Source organism: Octopus bimaculoides, chromosome 19 (genome assembly GCF_001194135.2).
Source record: "Octopus bimaculoides isolate UCB-OBI-ISO-001 chromosome 19, ASM119413v2, whole genome shotgun sequence".
NCBI lineage: Eukaryota > Metazoa > Mollusca > Cephalopoda > Octopoda > Octopodidae > Octopus > Octopus bimaculoides.
The window spans coordinates 47,827,921-47,844,744 of record NC_068999.1 but is presented as its reverse complement, the minus strand read 5'-3'; the positions used below and the strand labels follow the sequence as shown (position 1 = coordinate 47,844,744).

The window sequence follows — 16,824 nt, the reverse complement described above, 5'->3', positions numbered from 1 at the left end:
ACATTGTCATACACCTCGCTTCGGCATTCGTTATGACATTTTGCAGAAAGTTTTCATCGGTTTTTTAAACAATCAAACAGCTCCTGATTGCCCGTGAATCTGTTCTCTTTATTCCTCTGTCAACAAACGCAACAAATCATACAACAAAAGAAACATATGAAAACTTTCTTTTAAAACCACGGGGCACGATCTTTGGCAAATACCACGAGAAACTTCATGACGATGATTTTAACGGGTTACAGCATGTATCACAATGTGATCGTCGGTCGTTAGTGTGAAAGGTCGTCTGGACTTAGAATACTCTCTTCAGTGGTGGTTTCTGATTTGAAACGCTGGTATCACTTGTACCATTGCATGCATTAGCTCAAACAATCCTTCCACCCAACATGAGGAAAGCTTTTGTTAAAGTCTTTCCCGATTTATAATTGAATTTCACACAAGCATTTTGTATTTTCTGGTCTTTTACTGCTCTTCTTACTGCAAATCGCCAATTATTCTAAACATACATTCATTCTAGCATGAGTGGATCGATTACTATCTGACGTGAGCGTGGCTTGGCTGTCATTAGACTTAAGATAAACACCAACCGTATTCAATCATGAGCATGCTGCACCAGAAGGTTACCGCACCGTTTTAAAAGTTCGTTCTGTTTTAGGACACACCTTATATATGACCAATTTTCTTCTTTTCGTCAACGTAAGTCATACTTTTCTTATTTCAGCGAAGTAGCTCTCCATGTTTGAGTGAAAGTACTGTTTGTGCCGACGTCTATTCATTCACCAAGACAGTAAATGGAAAAAGGCAAAAAACTGAACGCCGAGTTATCAACTGTCTGTGTCAAGGAGGACAGTGCCCAAATTCGACGAACCACATTATATATGATACATCCAAACACAAGTAAATATGTTTTTAATCTGAAAACCTGTTATGTTTGTTGTTAATTACGGTATAATAGTGAAATTGTTTCATAGATAATATATCTTTTCTTAAATCAACGATTAATTAATTAAACGATAATTACATATAAATTATTCTTCATACAAATCTAAGATAAGGCTGGTACCATATTATTTCAGCAGTGGGGGTCAGTTAGTTGATTTCGTCCACTTACCATTAGCTTCTGAATTCAAATCCTAAGAATGATTATTTGGTTTCTAAGAAGGAATGTGATAGCTGAACCTTGTGCTGTTCCTAAATAGAGGAACAGAGCTTTGTTCCCTTAAGTTGTACAGGTTTTGTTGAATGCGCGTGGCCTAGTGGTTAGGATGTTGCACTCGTGATCGCAAGATCGAGGTTTCGATTCCCGGACTGGGTGGTGTGTTGTATTCTTGAGCGAAACACTTCATTTTACTTTGCTCCAGTCCACTCAGTTGCAAGTGATCCACCTTGCAACAGACTGACGTCCCGTTCAGGGCCCTGGTAACTTAAACACGATGGAATCTTAGAATCTGGCTCCATGAGCCCTAGGACTCGAGACAATATTTATTTCTTACCAATCCCTTGCAACATCCTAACCACTAGGCCACGCGCATTCAACAAACTGGCACGAATGTTCCAGTTGACCCATTCAACAGAACAGCCTGATCGTGAAATTAACATGCAAGTGGCGGAGCACGCCACAAACAGTCTTATCCTTAACGTAGCTCCCAGGGAGGATTCAGTGTGACACAGAATGTGACATGACTGACCCTTTAGATTACAGGTACAACTCGTTTTTGCCAGGTGAGTTGGATGGAGCAACGTGAAATAAAGTGTCTTGCTCGAAGACTCAACTCTCGGCCTTACGATTGTCAGCCGAATACCCTCCAGGGGGTCGGGGAACTTTTGTAACCAATTACCCCCAAAATACATCTATTCACGCTGACGTTACCCCCTTGATTTGAAAGGAAGAAAATCATAGATTCTTTGAATTCAAAAGGTTTATTGAATCTGTTTACAGTCCATTACATTGGACAGATGCAATGTTGCCAGAAGAAAAATTTTCTATCGTAGCAACACGTTTTTTACTTATGTCTAATGAGTCCCCGTTACCAAGAATTTCATTTTTACCCTGCTTGGGGTAATTTAACCCGGTTTGCCGACCCCTAAGCTACATGACGCCTTCATTACTTTTACTTATTACAAGTTTCAATGTCATTTCAGGCTACAGTTGTGTCAACCGATAGCGAGCCTGACAGAATGTCGCCCCAACCAGACGGCACACGAAGTTCATCTCCAGGACAAAAAATTTGACTTGTTTAGTTACACGACTGTAAGTAAAACATTTCAAATCTGTAACACAACTTTCTATAACTTGGCAGTTATCAATTTGAGATGCAGGCATGGCTGTGTAGTTAAAAAGCTTGTATTGCAACCACGCGGTTTCTAGTTCAATCCCAATACGCTGCACCTTGGGCAAGTGTCTTTTACTATAGCTCCAGGTCGACCAATGCATTCTACGTAAATTTAGTAGATAGAAACTGTGTAGAAGCCCGTCTTATGTATGTATGACCTTGTAACAATAAAATATTTTGGTAGAGTTAAGAGATGGAAGAACAGATGTCTGTGAAAAGTTGCAAACAAAAGCTATTTATTATCGTTAACAAAAAAAAATGTCGTCTTTGCAACGAACTATAAAAGAGAGATACCTGCCCCAAGTGCTACAGTTCGCGTGAGATCTGTATGGTCACAATAACAGTAGACTGTAACAGTCACTCACTTATGTAGCCGAAGTTGACTGATTTAAATTCATGCAGGCATTGGTATTGGCTGGACTGTAATAACTGACATAAACAGATAAACAAAATTACACACACACACACACTCATATATATAATATATATATATATATGGAACAAATATAAATGAAACGCAGCAGAGGGCATTAAAACGTCCGGACAGAAAGACGATACAAAGGCGGACAAGAGAAACAACAATTAGAAGGACAGGCAAAAAAAGACGGGTCATCCTTGGCTTTCTTTCATCAGTCAAGTCCCAGAAGTCACGTCACGACCATTTCGGGCAGTTACACTTGAGATGGTTCGATCTGGTTGCCCCCCAAAAAAGTCTAAGCTAAGAGCATTAGACGTCAAATAAAAGGCATCGAAGACAAAATTGTTAATGACATTCATGTTTCTACCAAAAATTTGAATGGACAGTTGCTTGTTGATATCCTTTTTGTATTATTTACTTACGTTTTGTGTTTGAAAACAGTGATTCGTTTGATTCACTGTAGATTGGTGTATGGAACCCTGTCAAATAGTCTTGTTACAAGCTTTAGGCTTTTTCTGGGATGGGTGGTTTACTATAAAACTCATTTGTTATGTATAAAACATCTCATTTTGTATTACATCTGCAAACTTTATCAAAATTATTTTATCTTCAGGTGAAATGCTTATGCCCTCATCACCTTGAATCCCTGCCCGGTCCCTTCAATCGATCAGTGAAATATGGTAATACCCACTTTGTTACAAACCATGTTGTGCACCATTATACTTGCAACATTCCGGTAAGTAAGCAAATATTGTTCGTAACCAAATCTATTTTTTTGTTGTTGACTTTAAAACTGTTCTACTCACTGCTATGTTACTGTATGTCTTGTTCATGACAAAAGAAACTCCACTTTATTTCCCTATATTCTGAATTAAAATCCCACGCAGGATTTCTTCTTTCCAGGATTAATAAAATAGCACCAACCAGGCACTGAGACCACTGTTATTCATTGTATTCCGCTTGAAAAATAAGATTGTGATATTGTATTGTTGGAAAAAATTTCTGTTTTAATTCCAAAATTTTGAGGCGTGGCTACGTGGTAAGAAGTTTGCTTTCCAACCACATGGTTCTGAGTTCAGTTCTGCTGCGTGGCAAATTAGGCAAGTGTCTTCTACTATAGCCTTGGGATGACCAAAGCCTTGTGAGTGGATTTGGTAGACGGAAACTGAAATAACCTAGTCGTGTGTGTGTGAGACAACCGGTATTAATGTGTTAATGTCCTTATACCAGTCTTAAAATATAAGTACTGGGATCGATTCGTTCGACTAAAATTCTTTAAAGTGGTACCCTAGCATGACCGTATTCTAATGACTGAAAGAAGTAAAAGATCAAAGGTAAAACATAAATATAGGAATATTTAGAAATATATTTCCACATACATAGCTGTGTGAATAAGAAACTTTCTTTCCAAACATGCAGTCTTGGGTTCGGTCTCACTGCGTGACACCTTGGGCGTTTTCAACAAAAGCCCGGGTCTTCACATGCATAAGTAGGCAAGCCCTAACTCACTAAGAGTTACATACCCATTGGCTTACCCTCACCCAGCTTAGTCCACTATTCGAGTTACAAGTGTTGGGTTCTAAAATAGAGACTACAGCGATTCATAAATAGAAAATATGTTTATTTGTTTGTAAACTTTCATTTTCTGTTTCTTCTCATTTTCAGGGTAATGGAAATTAAATCTGTTGGACAATTGAAGGCTTTATGGTGGAAAATAAGTTGACCAATCACTAAAGGATAACCAATATTATGACACGAAAATATCCGAAAAGAAAATTTTACTATATACGCATCGTTTGATTAGAATCTGTGAAATATTCCGATGATCAGATTATTCGCTATGAAAATAAAATATTTCTAATACATCATGGTTGTTCCTTATTTCTTTTAATCATTTACTTGATTCAGTCATTGTACTGCAGCCATGCTGGGGTACCGCATTAAAGGGTTTAGTCGAACAAATCGATCCTAATTCTTATTTTTTTAAAGTCTGGTATTTATTGTATTAGTCTTTTCGTTGAATTGCTCAATTTCATGGACATGAATAAACCAACACCAGCTGTCGAGTGGTGATGGGGATACAAATAAAAACACAAACACACGCACACATATATATGGTGAGACATAGTTACATAGTTTCCATCTTCCAAATTCACCGTCGGCCTGGAATTATATTCGAAGACACTTGTCCAAGGTACCGTGCTGTAGGACTGAACCCAAAACCACGTGGTCGCAAAGTAAACTTCTTAACCATGCCTACTAAGATGCCTTAAAAATCAATTGTACAAACAATGTGAAAGGTGTATATGTGTCTGTGTGTGGGAGAGAGAAAGAAAGAGGAGAAAAGAGAGAAAGAGGAAGAGAGAGAGTGTGTGTGTGTGTGTGTCCAGGTCAGGGACAGACTATGTACAAGCAGGGAAGACCAATACGGTCGGCTACTTTTTGATAACTTTTTGCTGGTTGTCTTTATTTTTTTGTATATTCACTGTATTGTATTAAACAAAATAGTTATGCGGCCCGCGCACGTCATTCTCTCAGTTATCTGGCCCGGCGTCAAAAACGTTTGGTGACCCTTGTTCAAGCTCAACGAAATTAATTTGTTTGAGTAGACGAAGAGATGTCTATGACACTTAACATTGTCTATGCAACGCCATAGCCACAAACTGTGTGCTCATGATTAGTTTTAATTTTCCTTGGCATCCGGGGAGGACATTACTTTAGAGAGATGTGTGAAACCTACCTTTTCAAGAGTATACTCATAAACACAAATATCTCTGCTTTGATCAAGACACAGAATTATACCCAATACGTACTTTTGATTTAACGGACTCGATACACGATAACACTGACAAAAGACACAGAGTGATACAAACAAAAGATTAAGAAAAATTATTGGTGTATTGCATTAATACTTCCGTTTAAATGATAAAACTACGATAATAGTTATCGATTAGCTTTTGTTATAGCTTATATAAATACTCAAGCTAAAAAGCGGGAAAATAACGTTTGGAATATACCATTTCAACTCAAACCAGCAGTAACGTTCCTTGTTTAGATTTTTCTACTTTCACTTCTGACAGCTAATACCATGACAGTGCCATCCTTTCTACTATCGGAACGATGTCTGAATATTGAGGGAAAGGGGTTTAGTCGATCATATCGACGCAGTACATGACTGGTATTTATTTCATCGACCCACGAAAGGATGAAAGACAAAGTCGACCATGGCGGAATTTGAACTCAGAACGTAAAGACAGACGAAATGCAATTAAGCATTTTGTCCACTGTAAGAATATGTATTATAATTGAAATAAGATGGTTAAAATCTTTTGTAATAGAAAACTAATAAATTAAGAACCGAGTCTTACCACAAGTTAACACAAATAAGCAGAAAAGACAAACAAAATAGTTATTCTTTGTAGAAATTATAGAAATGGAGTAAACACTGATAAAAAGAATATATATATATATAAATATGTAAAATGAAAACGTTGAAACTATTACACAAGAGAAAAGATTAGATTTTTAATATTGACATTCTGTACAATAAACTGCTGCTAGCTTAAAGGGGCCTTGTAATCTGGATTAAACCATCGTTTCAAGATGATATGACGTACAGTAATGTATCAAGGTGGGACCATAAGGATGGAACTATAGAGACGAGATCAATGTCCTGGGCGCAAAATTTCGAAAGAAAATAAAGTAGCAATTAATTGCTTCTAATTTAGGCAGAAAGCCAGTAATTTTGAGGGGAAGAGAGATAGTCCATTACTTCTATCTTAGTAGTTGACTGGTATTTTATTTTATCGACCCTGTGAGGATAAAAGGTTAAGTTGACCTCCATGGGATTTGTACTCAGAGAAAAAATATCGTGAGACATTTTTTTTCCTCGCAAACGACCGCCGTAAATAAAATAGTAATAATAATGAGCCCTTCTGCTATAGACACAAGGCCTGGATTTTTTAATGGGGGCGGGGAAGAGCCTAATCGATTACATTGACCTCAAAAGGATAAACAGTAAAGTCGACCCCGGCGGAATTTGAACTGAAAATGTAAAGAGGAACGAAATGCTCCGAGACATTTTGTTATTTTCTTTCTTTTTTTTTTTTTGCGAGGGTGGAAAGGCAACGTCGACCTCGGCTTGAACTTAGAACGACAAAACGGACGAAATGTCGCAATGCATTTTTCCCGGTGTGCTAACGATTCTGCCAGCTCGCTAATAATAATTAACAATAGGAAAAAAAAAATGGCGGCTTACTCCTCATACAGATAATACCTGCATTATACCCGGGAGCAAAGGTGGCGAGCTAGCAGAAACGATAGCACGCCGGGCAAAATGCTTAGTGGATGATGAGTCAGAATAAAGACATAGATGTGTCAGCTTTCTAACAAAAAATAAAGATTGTCAAAATATAATAATGGTGCAAAATGACCAGCTGTAAGAGTTTACCATATACCTTACTACAAATTTCATATGTGACGACCTAATAAATAATGTACTCCAGGTACACTATGCCCCACAAAAAAAAAGCCAAAAACAGGATAGTCGCAGCTGAAATGTTCAACGCGATCAATCCTACTCAGTAAACACTGAAACGGCAAACAGCTTGCAAATCTGGCAATCACTTCTAATCTATGTTTTAAATAAGATTATTTAAAGTTTATCTGATTTGTAATCTGGATTAATAGGTTTATCATAAATATTGTTGTGCTGTGATGTCACTGCTAATAACGAAAAGAGCCTGCCCTGTACGGCAATTGTTGTGTCTGGACCTTGTTTAACTGTTACTGTTTTGGGACCATGTACTGAATGAAGTAAGTAGATATCTTCCCTTCAAACAATTATTGCACCTGTTGTGCCAAAGCATCGTTGACAATGATTTTTCTTTTTCTGTCCAAGCAGGTGTGTGTGTGTGTGTGTGTGCGCGTGTGCGTTCGTCGTGCGTGCGTGTGTGTGTATACTTAGCCATGCATATATGTACTTTTTTTCTTTGCTAGTTTCAGCTCGAGAGCTGCGGCCATGCTGGGGCACCGCCGTTAGCTTTGCTATACTTTCACTACTTGAAACCTCCTCTGACATGTGACATTTGGTGAATGATTGAGTTTGATGTTGCTCCCCTCATCTGCGTTTCTAGCCTCGAGGTAGGTTCATCCTGAAATCTTAAAAGGAGGAGATCCAGTTTTGTTTTGAAAACACCTACATCCACCTCGTGTAGGTCTCTCAGGTTTTTGGGAGGATATTGAAGGCCTATGGGCCCTTGACACCCAAGCTGTTGCAATATCTGACCCTGTATCCTGATGGTAACATTGGGGATTTTGATATTATGCAGTGTGCTCCATTCTGCTGTTTGTGTTAACTTTCAATGCTAAAGTTTTAGGATTTTCCAGATGTATATCACTGCATATCTTTCCCCCGCTTCGTTCTATGGAGTTGAGTCTTAACCTTTTCAGTCTTTTTCAGTAACTGACATGTTGCGATGAGACAATTTTCTTTGTGTAGCTGCGCTGCATTGCTTCGAGACCCGTCGTTAATTTTACACTGTGGTGACCATAATTCGGAGCAGTAGTCTAAACGGTCGAGGACAAATGCTCTCCAGCAGACCATCATGGTTTCCTCTTCTGTCGTTCTGAAAGTTCTTAGAATTCATCCGGCCAGCCGTCTGCATTTTATTGCCAACTTGGATCGTTATGGTTTGACGGCCAACACTTGTTTTCTTAACGAAACACTTTCAAACTTGGGATACTGGTAGAATGTGTCATATAAAACATCTTTTTCTCTCATGTTATTGTCCTCAACCCACCAGTATATTGCGTCCAACTCCTGTTGCAAGTGCGCAACATTTCTAGGGCTCTGTATCCTCTGAGAAACTTTTGTATCATCTTCATAGATACATAGATACGTGCGAACATACAGGGTGCGATGGGTAAGTTGTCGCCATTTTATATCTTTAACTTCGTGCGTGCGTATTGTTTGTAAAGTCTTCAATAGATTGTCTTCTAATATATTTTATATACTCTTCTAAAATATTTTATATTTTGGGCACAGGTGTGGCTGTAGGTGCAGGTGTTGCTATGTGGTAAGAAGCTTGCTTCCCAACCACACGGTTCTGGGTTCACATGTTTGTGTGTCTGTGTTTGTACCCCCACCAGCGCTTGACAACCAATGTCGCTGTGTTTACGTTCCTGTAACTTAGCGGTTGAGCAAAAGATACCGATAGAATAAGTGCTGGGCTTACAAAGAACAAGTCCTGGGGTCGATTCGTTTCACTAAAGGTGGTGCTCCAGCATGGCCGTAGTCAAATGACTGAAGCAGGTAAAAGAATAAAAGAATAACCAGAAAGAACACAATGTCATTAAGAGACTTTATCTAATCAGCCTAAAAGATGGCTCTGTGTGCGAGTGTGTCTGTATGTCTAATATGAATACATTTCTATAGTTTTCAACCAATTTTCTACCAAACTTTACACACACATTACTTATGTGCCAAGGATGGTCAAGCACTACAGTTTTTTTTGCCCAGATCTGCGTAGAGCGAGAAATCGGGGGGAAAAGGTGTGTTACACAGGTTTTTCTCTAAAAACTGCAGTTTTCAACCGATTCTCTCCCTTCTCTCATTCTCTTGCTTACATATATTCTCTCACCCTCTGTAATAGTTCCTCTCTTTCAACTTATGTCTTCTTCCCCCTCTTTCTTTCTTTCGTTCTTTCTCCCTCTTTTGTTAGCTAAAGAATATTAATTCAGTATATGTAATTTTAGCACTAATAGATTTTTTTTTTTATTTCAATCAAGTCTATGTATTTGCTATAATTAATTCCCTCATATATTCTGTTGTTTTCATGAATAATGGACTTTTAAAATATTATTCCTATCTTTTCAGATTTTGAACTGATGGTAAAAACAAGAGACAAAATCCACCTTCAGTGCCTTCAAAAAAGAAATCTTTCAAAAGTTCTGGACTAAATCTCTTACCAAATATAGAGAAACAGAACCTTGGACATAAATAAATACAAAGTTTTCATTATGAACTTTTAATTTCATTTTTTTTTTTTAATAAATTCTATGCAATGAGATCTGGTGATTGGGTGTCTGAAAAAATGATTTTAACTAGGATAATTTTATTATTCATGACATTTGGAAATGTATGTATTGCTGTACATTGTCCTGAAAACTGTAATTGTTTTAAAAACTTTGGGCTTTTAGATTGTTCAAATGCATTTAAAACTATTATACCAGATGATATTGATTCACCTAAATTTATTACAGAGTTAGTCCTAAGAGGCAATCAAATTAAGCAATTAAATGTTGATCTGCATCAATATAGCAGTTTAACATATTTCGACATTAACTCTAATGGTTTGATCAATATTGAAGATAATTCTTTTGAGCACCTGGGAAAACTGCACACATTGATCATGAGGAATAACCTTTTATCGAATCTAAGCAACAAAACATTTCATGGTTTAAATAACTTGGTGTCTTTAGATATAAGTCAAAATCATTTGACTGTTTTACTCGACAATACTTTCCAGTATTTTCCCAAACTACTAGAATTGAATCTAACTGGGAATTTTATTCATAGTATAAGTGACAATGCCTTCAATGGTCTCTATGCATTGGATAGCTTGCATCTGATATCTAATAGATTGACGACTATTCCTACTGTAGCTTTCAAAAATGTTAAACATTTACGGTTTCTTAACTTACAAGGTAATAACATATATCATTTACTCAATAATAGCTTTTATAATAATTCAATGCTTGCAGATATTAATATTGCAAATAATAATTTGAAAATAATTGAAGACAAAGCATTCAGCGGGCTTGAGAATTCTTTAGAATCCTTAGACTTGAATCAAAACTATTTACATGTTGTACCTACACAAGCATTTCTTCAACTAGAACAACTTTCAAAACTTAATCTTGGTGCAAATAGGATAAGTGTTATTGCATCAAATTCGTTTTACAATTTATCTCATCTTGAAGTTTTATATCTAAACGATCTTAATGACTTAACAAAAATCGATGGTCTAGCTTTTAATCTTACCCATTTAAGAGTGCTCCATATTGCTTTCAACCCACTTTTGAAATACATACACCCAAAAGCACTCTATAATTTACCTGCTTTGAAAATTGTTTATTTAAATAATAATGGAATATATAAATTTCCTAAACATTTTCTTCCCTGGCAGAATTTGGAAACTCTTGACTTGAGTGGAAATTTTATTGATTGCGATTGTGATGCACAATGGCTGCTAGATGTTTTTAATGAAATTAGTAATAAGAAAAAGAATTTCATACAAAAATCATTGTGCTGTCGTTCACCCAAGCATCTTCTGGACCTACCTGTTTCGACATTAAAGCCTTCTGATTTTCATTGTCATAAATTAGCATATGGCTACGATACTAAACACCATAATAGAACATTAGTTGTTGTCATTCTTAGTGTATGTTCTACTGTGGCAACAATCCTAATTTTATTCAGTCTCTGGCATTTTAGAGAGAAAATCTTTCCCATAGCACAATGGCAGTCTAATTATGAAAGACAAAAGAATATTCTCACCATTCCTCAGAATGAAGAAGACAGCCTTTCTGTTGATACTGTAGCATAACTTAAGAAATATCAGACATTAGTCGGGGAGACGAAGAGATTGTTGACGACAAAGGTGACAGTTGTTCTTATGGGAATTGGTGCGCTTGGCACAACACCCAAAATGTTACCAAAGTGGCTAAAGGATACAGGAATTGAGACTTGCATTGTCAACCTGCAGAAAAGTGCCATCCTGTATTCTGTAAGAATCCTAAGAAAGATTCTTGAGATTTGAGAAGACTTGTAGTCAGCAAACTTCAAGTAACATCCATGTTAATTAAATTAGCATACAACTTTTGAATAATAATAATGATGACATTATTATAATTATTACGGAAGGTGGTGAGCTGGCAGAATCATTAGTGTGCTGAACAAAATGCTTAGCGGTATTTCGTCCATCGCTATGTTCTCAGTTCCATCTCCACCATGGTCGACTTTACCTTTCATCCTTTCAGGGTCGATAAAATAAGTACCAGTTGAACACTGGAGTTGATGTAATCAGCTCATTCCCTCCCACCAAATTGCTGCCCATGTGGCAAAATTTGAAACCATTATTATTATTATCATCATATATTTATAAAGTAAGATTTTATTTGTAGTAAATGTTTAGTAACTACAACTTTATTTCTTCACTTCTCCTTCTGATGATACCATTTCTGTCAATCATTATTTAATGTACATTTTTTTCCCAAGGCAGTGAGCTCGCAGCCATCAAACATGCTAGATAAAATGGTTTGGCTGCATTTCGTCTGTCTTTATGTTCTGAGTTCAAATTCTGCCATGGTCAGTTTTGCCTTTCATCCTTTTGGGTTCGATAAATTAAGTACCAGTCAAGTACTGGGGTTGATGTGATCGACTATCCTCCTCCCCACAAATTCCAGGCCTTGTGCCTATAGTAGAAAAGATTATTAAATGTACATTTTAAAAGGCTGGCATTGCGTAGACATGTGTCACTACTTGTAGCTCGTAGAGGTTTGTCACACGTGAAAAGAGAGATAACTGGCCAAATCTGTTTTTTGTTTTTGTTTTTTTTTTTGCTACTGGATACTTTTCCTCTCACCAAAGACTTTACAGTATGGACTGGAAGCTCTTAGTCATGCCATTGGTACAATAGAGATCGTTGTAGAAACACTACAAGTTCTCACAACTGTATTTTTTTTTCTTTTTTTGGATCACTACATTCCTAGATGGGTTGCCTGCAGTGCAGCTTGTTTCTTTGTCTCCATTTGTTCCATCACCTTTTGACTAAAACAGTTTGTATTCAATTGTAAAAAGTAATAAATGATCAAATTTATTTTAAAAATTATACTTCTCTTTTCTATCAATTAAATGTTTTTATTAATGTTTATCACTGTATTAACAGAGAAACCATGGGATTATGTGGTAAGAAGCTTGCTTCCCAATCACATGGTTCCGAGTTCAGTCCCACAGTGTGACACCTTGGGCAAGTGTCTTCTACTATAGTCTTAGGCCAACCAAAACCTTCTGAGTGGATTTGGTAGACGGAAACTGAAAGAAACCCATCATATATGTATATATCTAAGTGTCCATGTTTGTCCACCCCCTCCATCACCACTTGACAACCAATGTTGGTCTGTTTACATCACTGTAACTTGGTGGTTTGGCTAAAGAGACTGATAGAATAAGTACTAGGTATAAGAAATAAGTCCTGGGGTCAATTTGTTCGGCTAAAACCCTTGAAGGCGGTGCTCCAGCATGGCCACAGTCAAATGACTGAAACGAGTAAAAGAATAAAAGAATGTTTTATTCGCTGATTCTTTCCCAATTCTTTCTTAGCCTCCTTGTAACCTTCTCTGTCACACACCACCATCTCAGTCCATCTGCACATTCTCCCATACAACATTGGATAGCAATGGATTCCTGCCTATTCTCTGTTCCCCACTAATCATGGAAGGAAGATATTTGATTGCAGAACCCATCGTTCCCTTCAACGGGATGAACCATAAAGTCATCAATGCTTTTGTAAATGACGAAAATAAAAAAGACAATTCAATTTATACAGAAGCATATTTATTTACATTGTCAAAGTACATAGAAAATGCATTATCAAGCAAATAAAGCTTTCCCTCTGTGGTTGAAGCTACAGAAAGATTGTCGGTTACTCAACATCTCCCAGTTTCTGGCAAAAAAGAAAAAAAAAGATAATGCTTTAGACATTTTTGCTCAACCATTTGTCTATATCTTAGCTTACCGATTCAAGCACACCAATTATTATAGGCATAACCATTATTGTTCGCATGCTCCTATTATTATTATTATTACTATTACAGTGAGCAGATAGAATTGTTAGCAGATGCTGTTGAGGTCAACTTTGCCTTTCAACCTTTTGGGATCAACAAAATAAGCACCAGTTGAACCCTGAAGTCAATATAATCAACAAGCCCTCTCATCTCAGATTTTAGGTTTTGTACCTTCAGTAGAAAGGGTTATTATCAAATCAGTGAGCTGGCAGAATTGTTAGCATGTCAGTTGAAATGATTAGTTGTATTTCTTTTTATATTCTGAGTTCAAATGCTGCCAAGCTCAACATTGCCTTTCATCCTTTCAGGACACTGAAAACATTGTATAATTAGAAGTTTTACAAAATTAAACTGATTGATTTCAGGATTTGTTTTAATAACTTTGTCTATACTCACATCATCTGATAGAATTTTTCTGAAAATATTTTTTTTATCAGAATAAATATATTTATTTTCTTTAACATTTTTTAAACTTCCAAGCAATGCCAGGTAATTAATTAGGCTTGCCCTTTCATAAAATAAAGTACCAGTCAAGTATCGAGGTCATTGCTGGCACTCTACCAAAATTTGAAATAATCATTAGAGAATTGAAATTTTTTCTATGCTACAAGCAAATATTCTGTTGACCAACATGTATTATATTCATTAAATTTGATATTAATGGAAAACATAATTTTTAAAAGTTGAGGCAATAATATGATTTTTAAAAAATTCATTCTTTTTTAACAGTCAGACAGTATTTTTCAAATGGTTGCTAAAACCAGTGAAATACTTACTTATTTTCTAGTTCAGCACTTGACTGAATTTCTTTAAAGGCACCAGCAATATGCACAACACCATAACAAATGATTAACAAACTGACCAGACACTGGACTAAAATCTAAGAAATAAAAACAAAAACATAAAGAAACAACATTTAATCCCATTCTTCAAACAAATGTTTCAATGGCTTCACCACGTTAACTACATCAGCTTGTTACTGGAACTCACCAGTGGTGCCACATCACATTGCATAATGTTTAATTAGAAGAAAATGTAAATTTTTTGCATTTTCACATTATTTTGCAATTAAACTTTAATACTTAACATTCATGTTATTTAAATATCCTCAAAACCATGTCAAGATACAGAATAAAATATTTTCTCAAATTATGAAAATGTACCACTGGTGGAGCATATGGTGGTTATGTGAAGTTTGTGATGAACCATCCATTGTACATGTGGTGGTTAACATGTTAAAATGTAAACAGTAACAATAGATTTCTAACACACACACACACATTAAGAGAGTCTACTTTTAGATAATTTAAATCATTACTTACATCCAATGGTAATCGAGTAAAGTCATTTTTAATCAAACGTAGATATGCCCGATCTGAAATCATATGAAGATATATATACATCATTAAATTCTCAGGAGAAACTTTTATCAATAAAATAAAATCTTAAAATCCATTGAAAATTTCCACAAACTTGATTTATATTAAACATTTTAAAAATCTATCTGTATTAAGATTAATTTCTTAAGACCAACACAGTTCACATCATTTTGTGTAAATTTACAAAAAGATCCTAAAAGGTCAGTTCAAACCACTTCCCCAACAGCTAAGAAAACTAAATTTTACAAAGTATTTTTCGTATTCAACATGCACTTATCATCCATCATCATTTAATGTCCGTTTTCTATGCTGGCATGGGCTGGCTGGTTTGACAAGATCCTGCAAAGATCTAATGTCAGCTTAGATATGGTTTCTATGGCTGGATACTCTTCCTAATGCTAACTTTAAAGAGTGTACTAGTTGCTTTTTCATGCCACCAGCATTAGTGAGGTTGCCAAATAACTTGCAAAGCAAGGAAGAAGAAGGAATAAAAGGGGAGGAGGATTATATGGAGGAGGGGCAATGGTTCTATGCTAGGCATTGAGAGACTAGAATGTGACAGAAAAACAAGCCCAGGTGGCTTGTAATAGAGATACTAGGCTGAGTAGTGGGAAAGTTTGAAAGAAGATGGAATTGGTGGTGGAATGCTGGAAGATTTCAAGATACAGTAGATTGTTTAGGGGTGGGATAGAAAGGAAAGATGGGGGTTGAGGTACGTGTAATGAGTGATGGTAAGAGATATAGGAGTAGCTCATGGAGGTTATGGTAAGTGATAACAGGTACGAGAGCAGTTAAGAATGAAGTATAGCAGAAGAGAGCAATAGATGAAGGCAGAAAAGGTTGTGATTGGCAGAGCAGGGAGAGTGTAAAAGCAGGGACAAGGCCCCCACACATGCAAACATAACCAAAGTGGTTTTAGAATATCATTTCTGCTATGATGGACAGCCTTTTTGAGTACAGCAAGTTATAAATCATCTCAGTCCTTTGTCATCTCCTCCATAAGGGTCAGCATTTTGCAATCAGCATTCACTGCATTCCATATATTCCTGAGTCTCCCTCTCCTGCAAGTTCTATCCACTTTAAGCAATTGTACTTCTTTATGCAGCTGTTAAGTTACGGAGACATAAACACACCAACACCGGTTATCAAGCTTGGGGGGGGGGGGGACAAACACAGACAAAGACATACTCACACAAATATATACATATACATATATACGATGGGCTTCTTTCAATTTCCGTCTACCAAATCCACTCACAAGGCTTTGGTTGGACCGAGGCTATAGTAGAAGGCACTTACCCAAGGTGTCACGCAGTGAGACTGAATCCGAGACCATGCGGTTGAGAAGCAAGCTTCTTACCACACAACCACGCCTTCTATTTTAAATTATATCCAATTAGTATCTATATATTCTAAATAAATAAATAGTTGTTATTTTTTTCGTTAATGTTGTTAATCTTTCGTAGCTGATGTTATCAAATTATTTATTTTCTCCATTTTTAAATCTATCGATTGTTTTCATTATCTCTAACTTCCAGCCCCTGATTTTGGGACCGTGAAAGAATTTTTTTTTTTTTTCCGTGAGTTTTGTTTCCTGCCCAAAATTGAGTCTTTTCCTAAACATTTTTTTCGTTTACCAACAAATTATGTGAAAGCAATGCAGCTTACAACGAAACCGTAACAACACGAATAACGTAGCACTCAACGATTCCATATTTGGAATATTGTTTATATTCGAATATTGTCAAAATGTGTGTACAATTATTATAGTAAATCAATGAACAGAATTTTATAAAAACAAAATCCAACACAAAGCAATATTAATGCGAAGGGATATAAATAAAAA

General features: G+C 36.3%; 3 protein-coding genes across 4 annotated transcripts in view; 2 read left to right on the top strand and 1 right to left on the bottom strand.

Moving 5' to 3' along the window:
• The window catches only part of LOC106877028 (uncharacterized), a 6,349-nt gene extending 1,732 nt beyond the window's left edge, over window positions 1-4,617 (top strand). Inside the window, exons 2-5 of the mRNA XM_014925809.2 lie at window positions 722-897; window positions 2,143-2,251; window positions 3,365-3,487; window positions 4,417-4,617. Coding sequence (XP_014781295.1) covers window positions 722-897; window positions 2,143-2,251; window positions 3,365-3,487; window positions 4,417-4,431 — 423 coding nt within the window. The 3' untranslated portion in view covers window positions 4,432-4,617. The remainder of the gene's footprint in view (window positions 1-721; window positions 898-2,142; window positions 2,252-3,364; window positions 3,488-4,416) is intronic.
• A 1,635-nt stretch (window positions 4,618-6,252) lies between these two features.
• Window positions 6,253-12,644, top strand: LOC106877033 (leucine-rich repeat neuronal protein 2). 2 transcript variants are annotated; one of them, XM_014925818.2, is made up of 2 exons: window positions 6,253-7,566; window positions 9,629-12,644. In XM_014925818.2, the coding sequence occupies exon 2, from the start codon at window positions 9,816-9,818 to the stop codon at window positions 11,358-11,360; it is 1,545 nt and encodes a 514-aa protein (XP_014781304.1). In that variant the 5' UTR covers window positions 6,253-7,566; window positions 9,629-9,815; the 3' UTR covers window positions 11,361-12,644. The 2 variants fall into 2 exon arrangements, with proteins under 2 accessions (XP_014781304.1, XP_014781305.1); XM_014925819.2 differs by lacking the exon at window positions 6,253-7,566 and adding an exon at window positions 7,624-8,675.
• A 703-nt stretch (window positions 12,645-13,347) lies between these two features.
• LOC106877018 (ER membrane protein complex subunit 5) overlaps window positions 13,348-16,824 on the bottom strand; it is a 4,592-nt gene continuing 1,115 nt past the window's right edge. The window contains exons 2-4 of the mRNA XM_014925797.2: window positions 14,922-14,974; window positions 14,376-14,479; window positions 13,348-13,478 (exon numbers count right to left, since the gene is read on the bottom strand). Coding sequence (XP_014781283.1) covers window positions 13,406-13,478; window positions 14,376-14,479; window positions 14,922-14,974 — 230 coding nt within the window. The 3' untranslated portion in view covers window positions 13,348-13,405. The remainder of the gene's footprint in view (window positions 13,479-14,375; window positions 14,480-14,921; window positions 14,975-16,824) is intronic.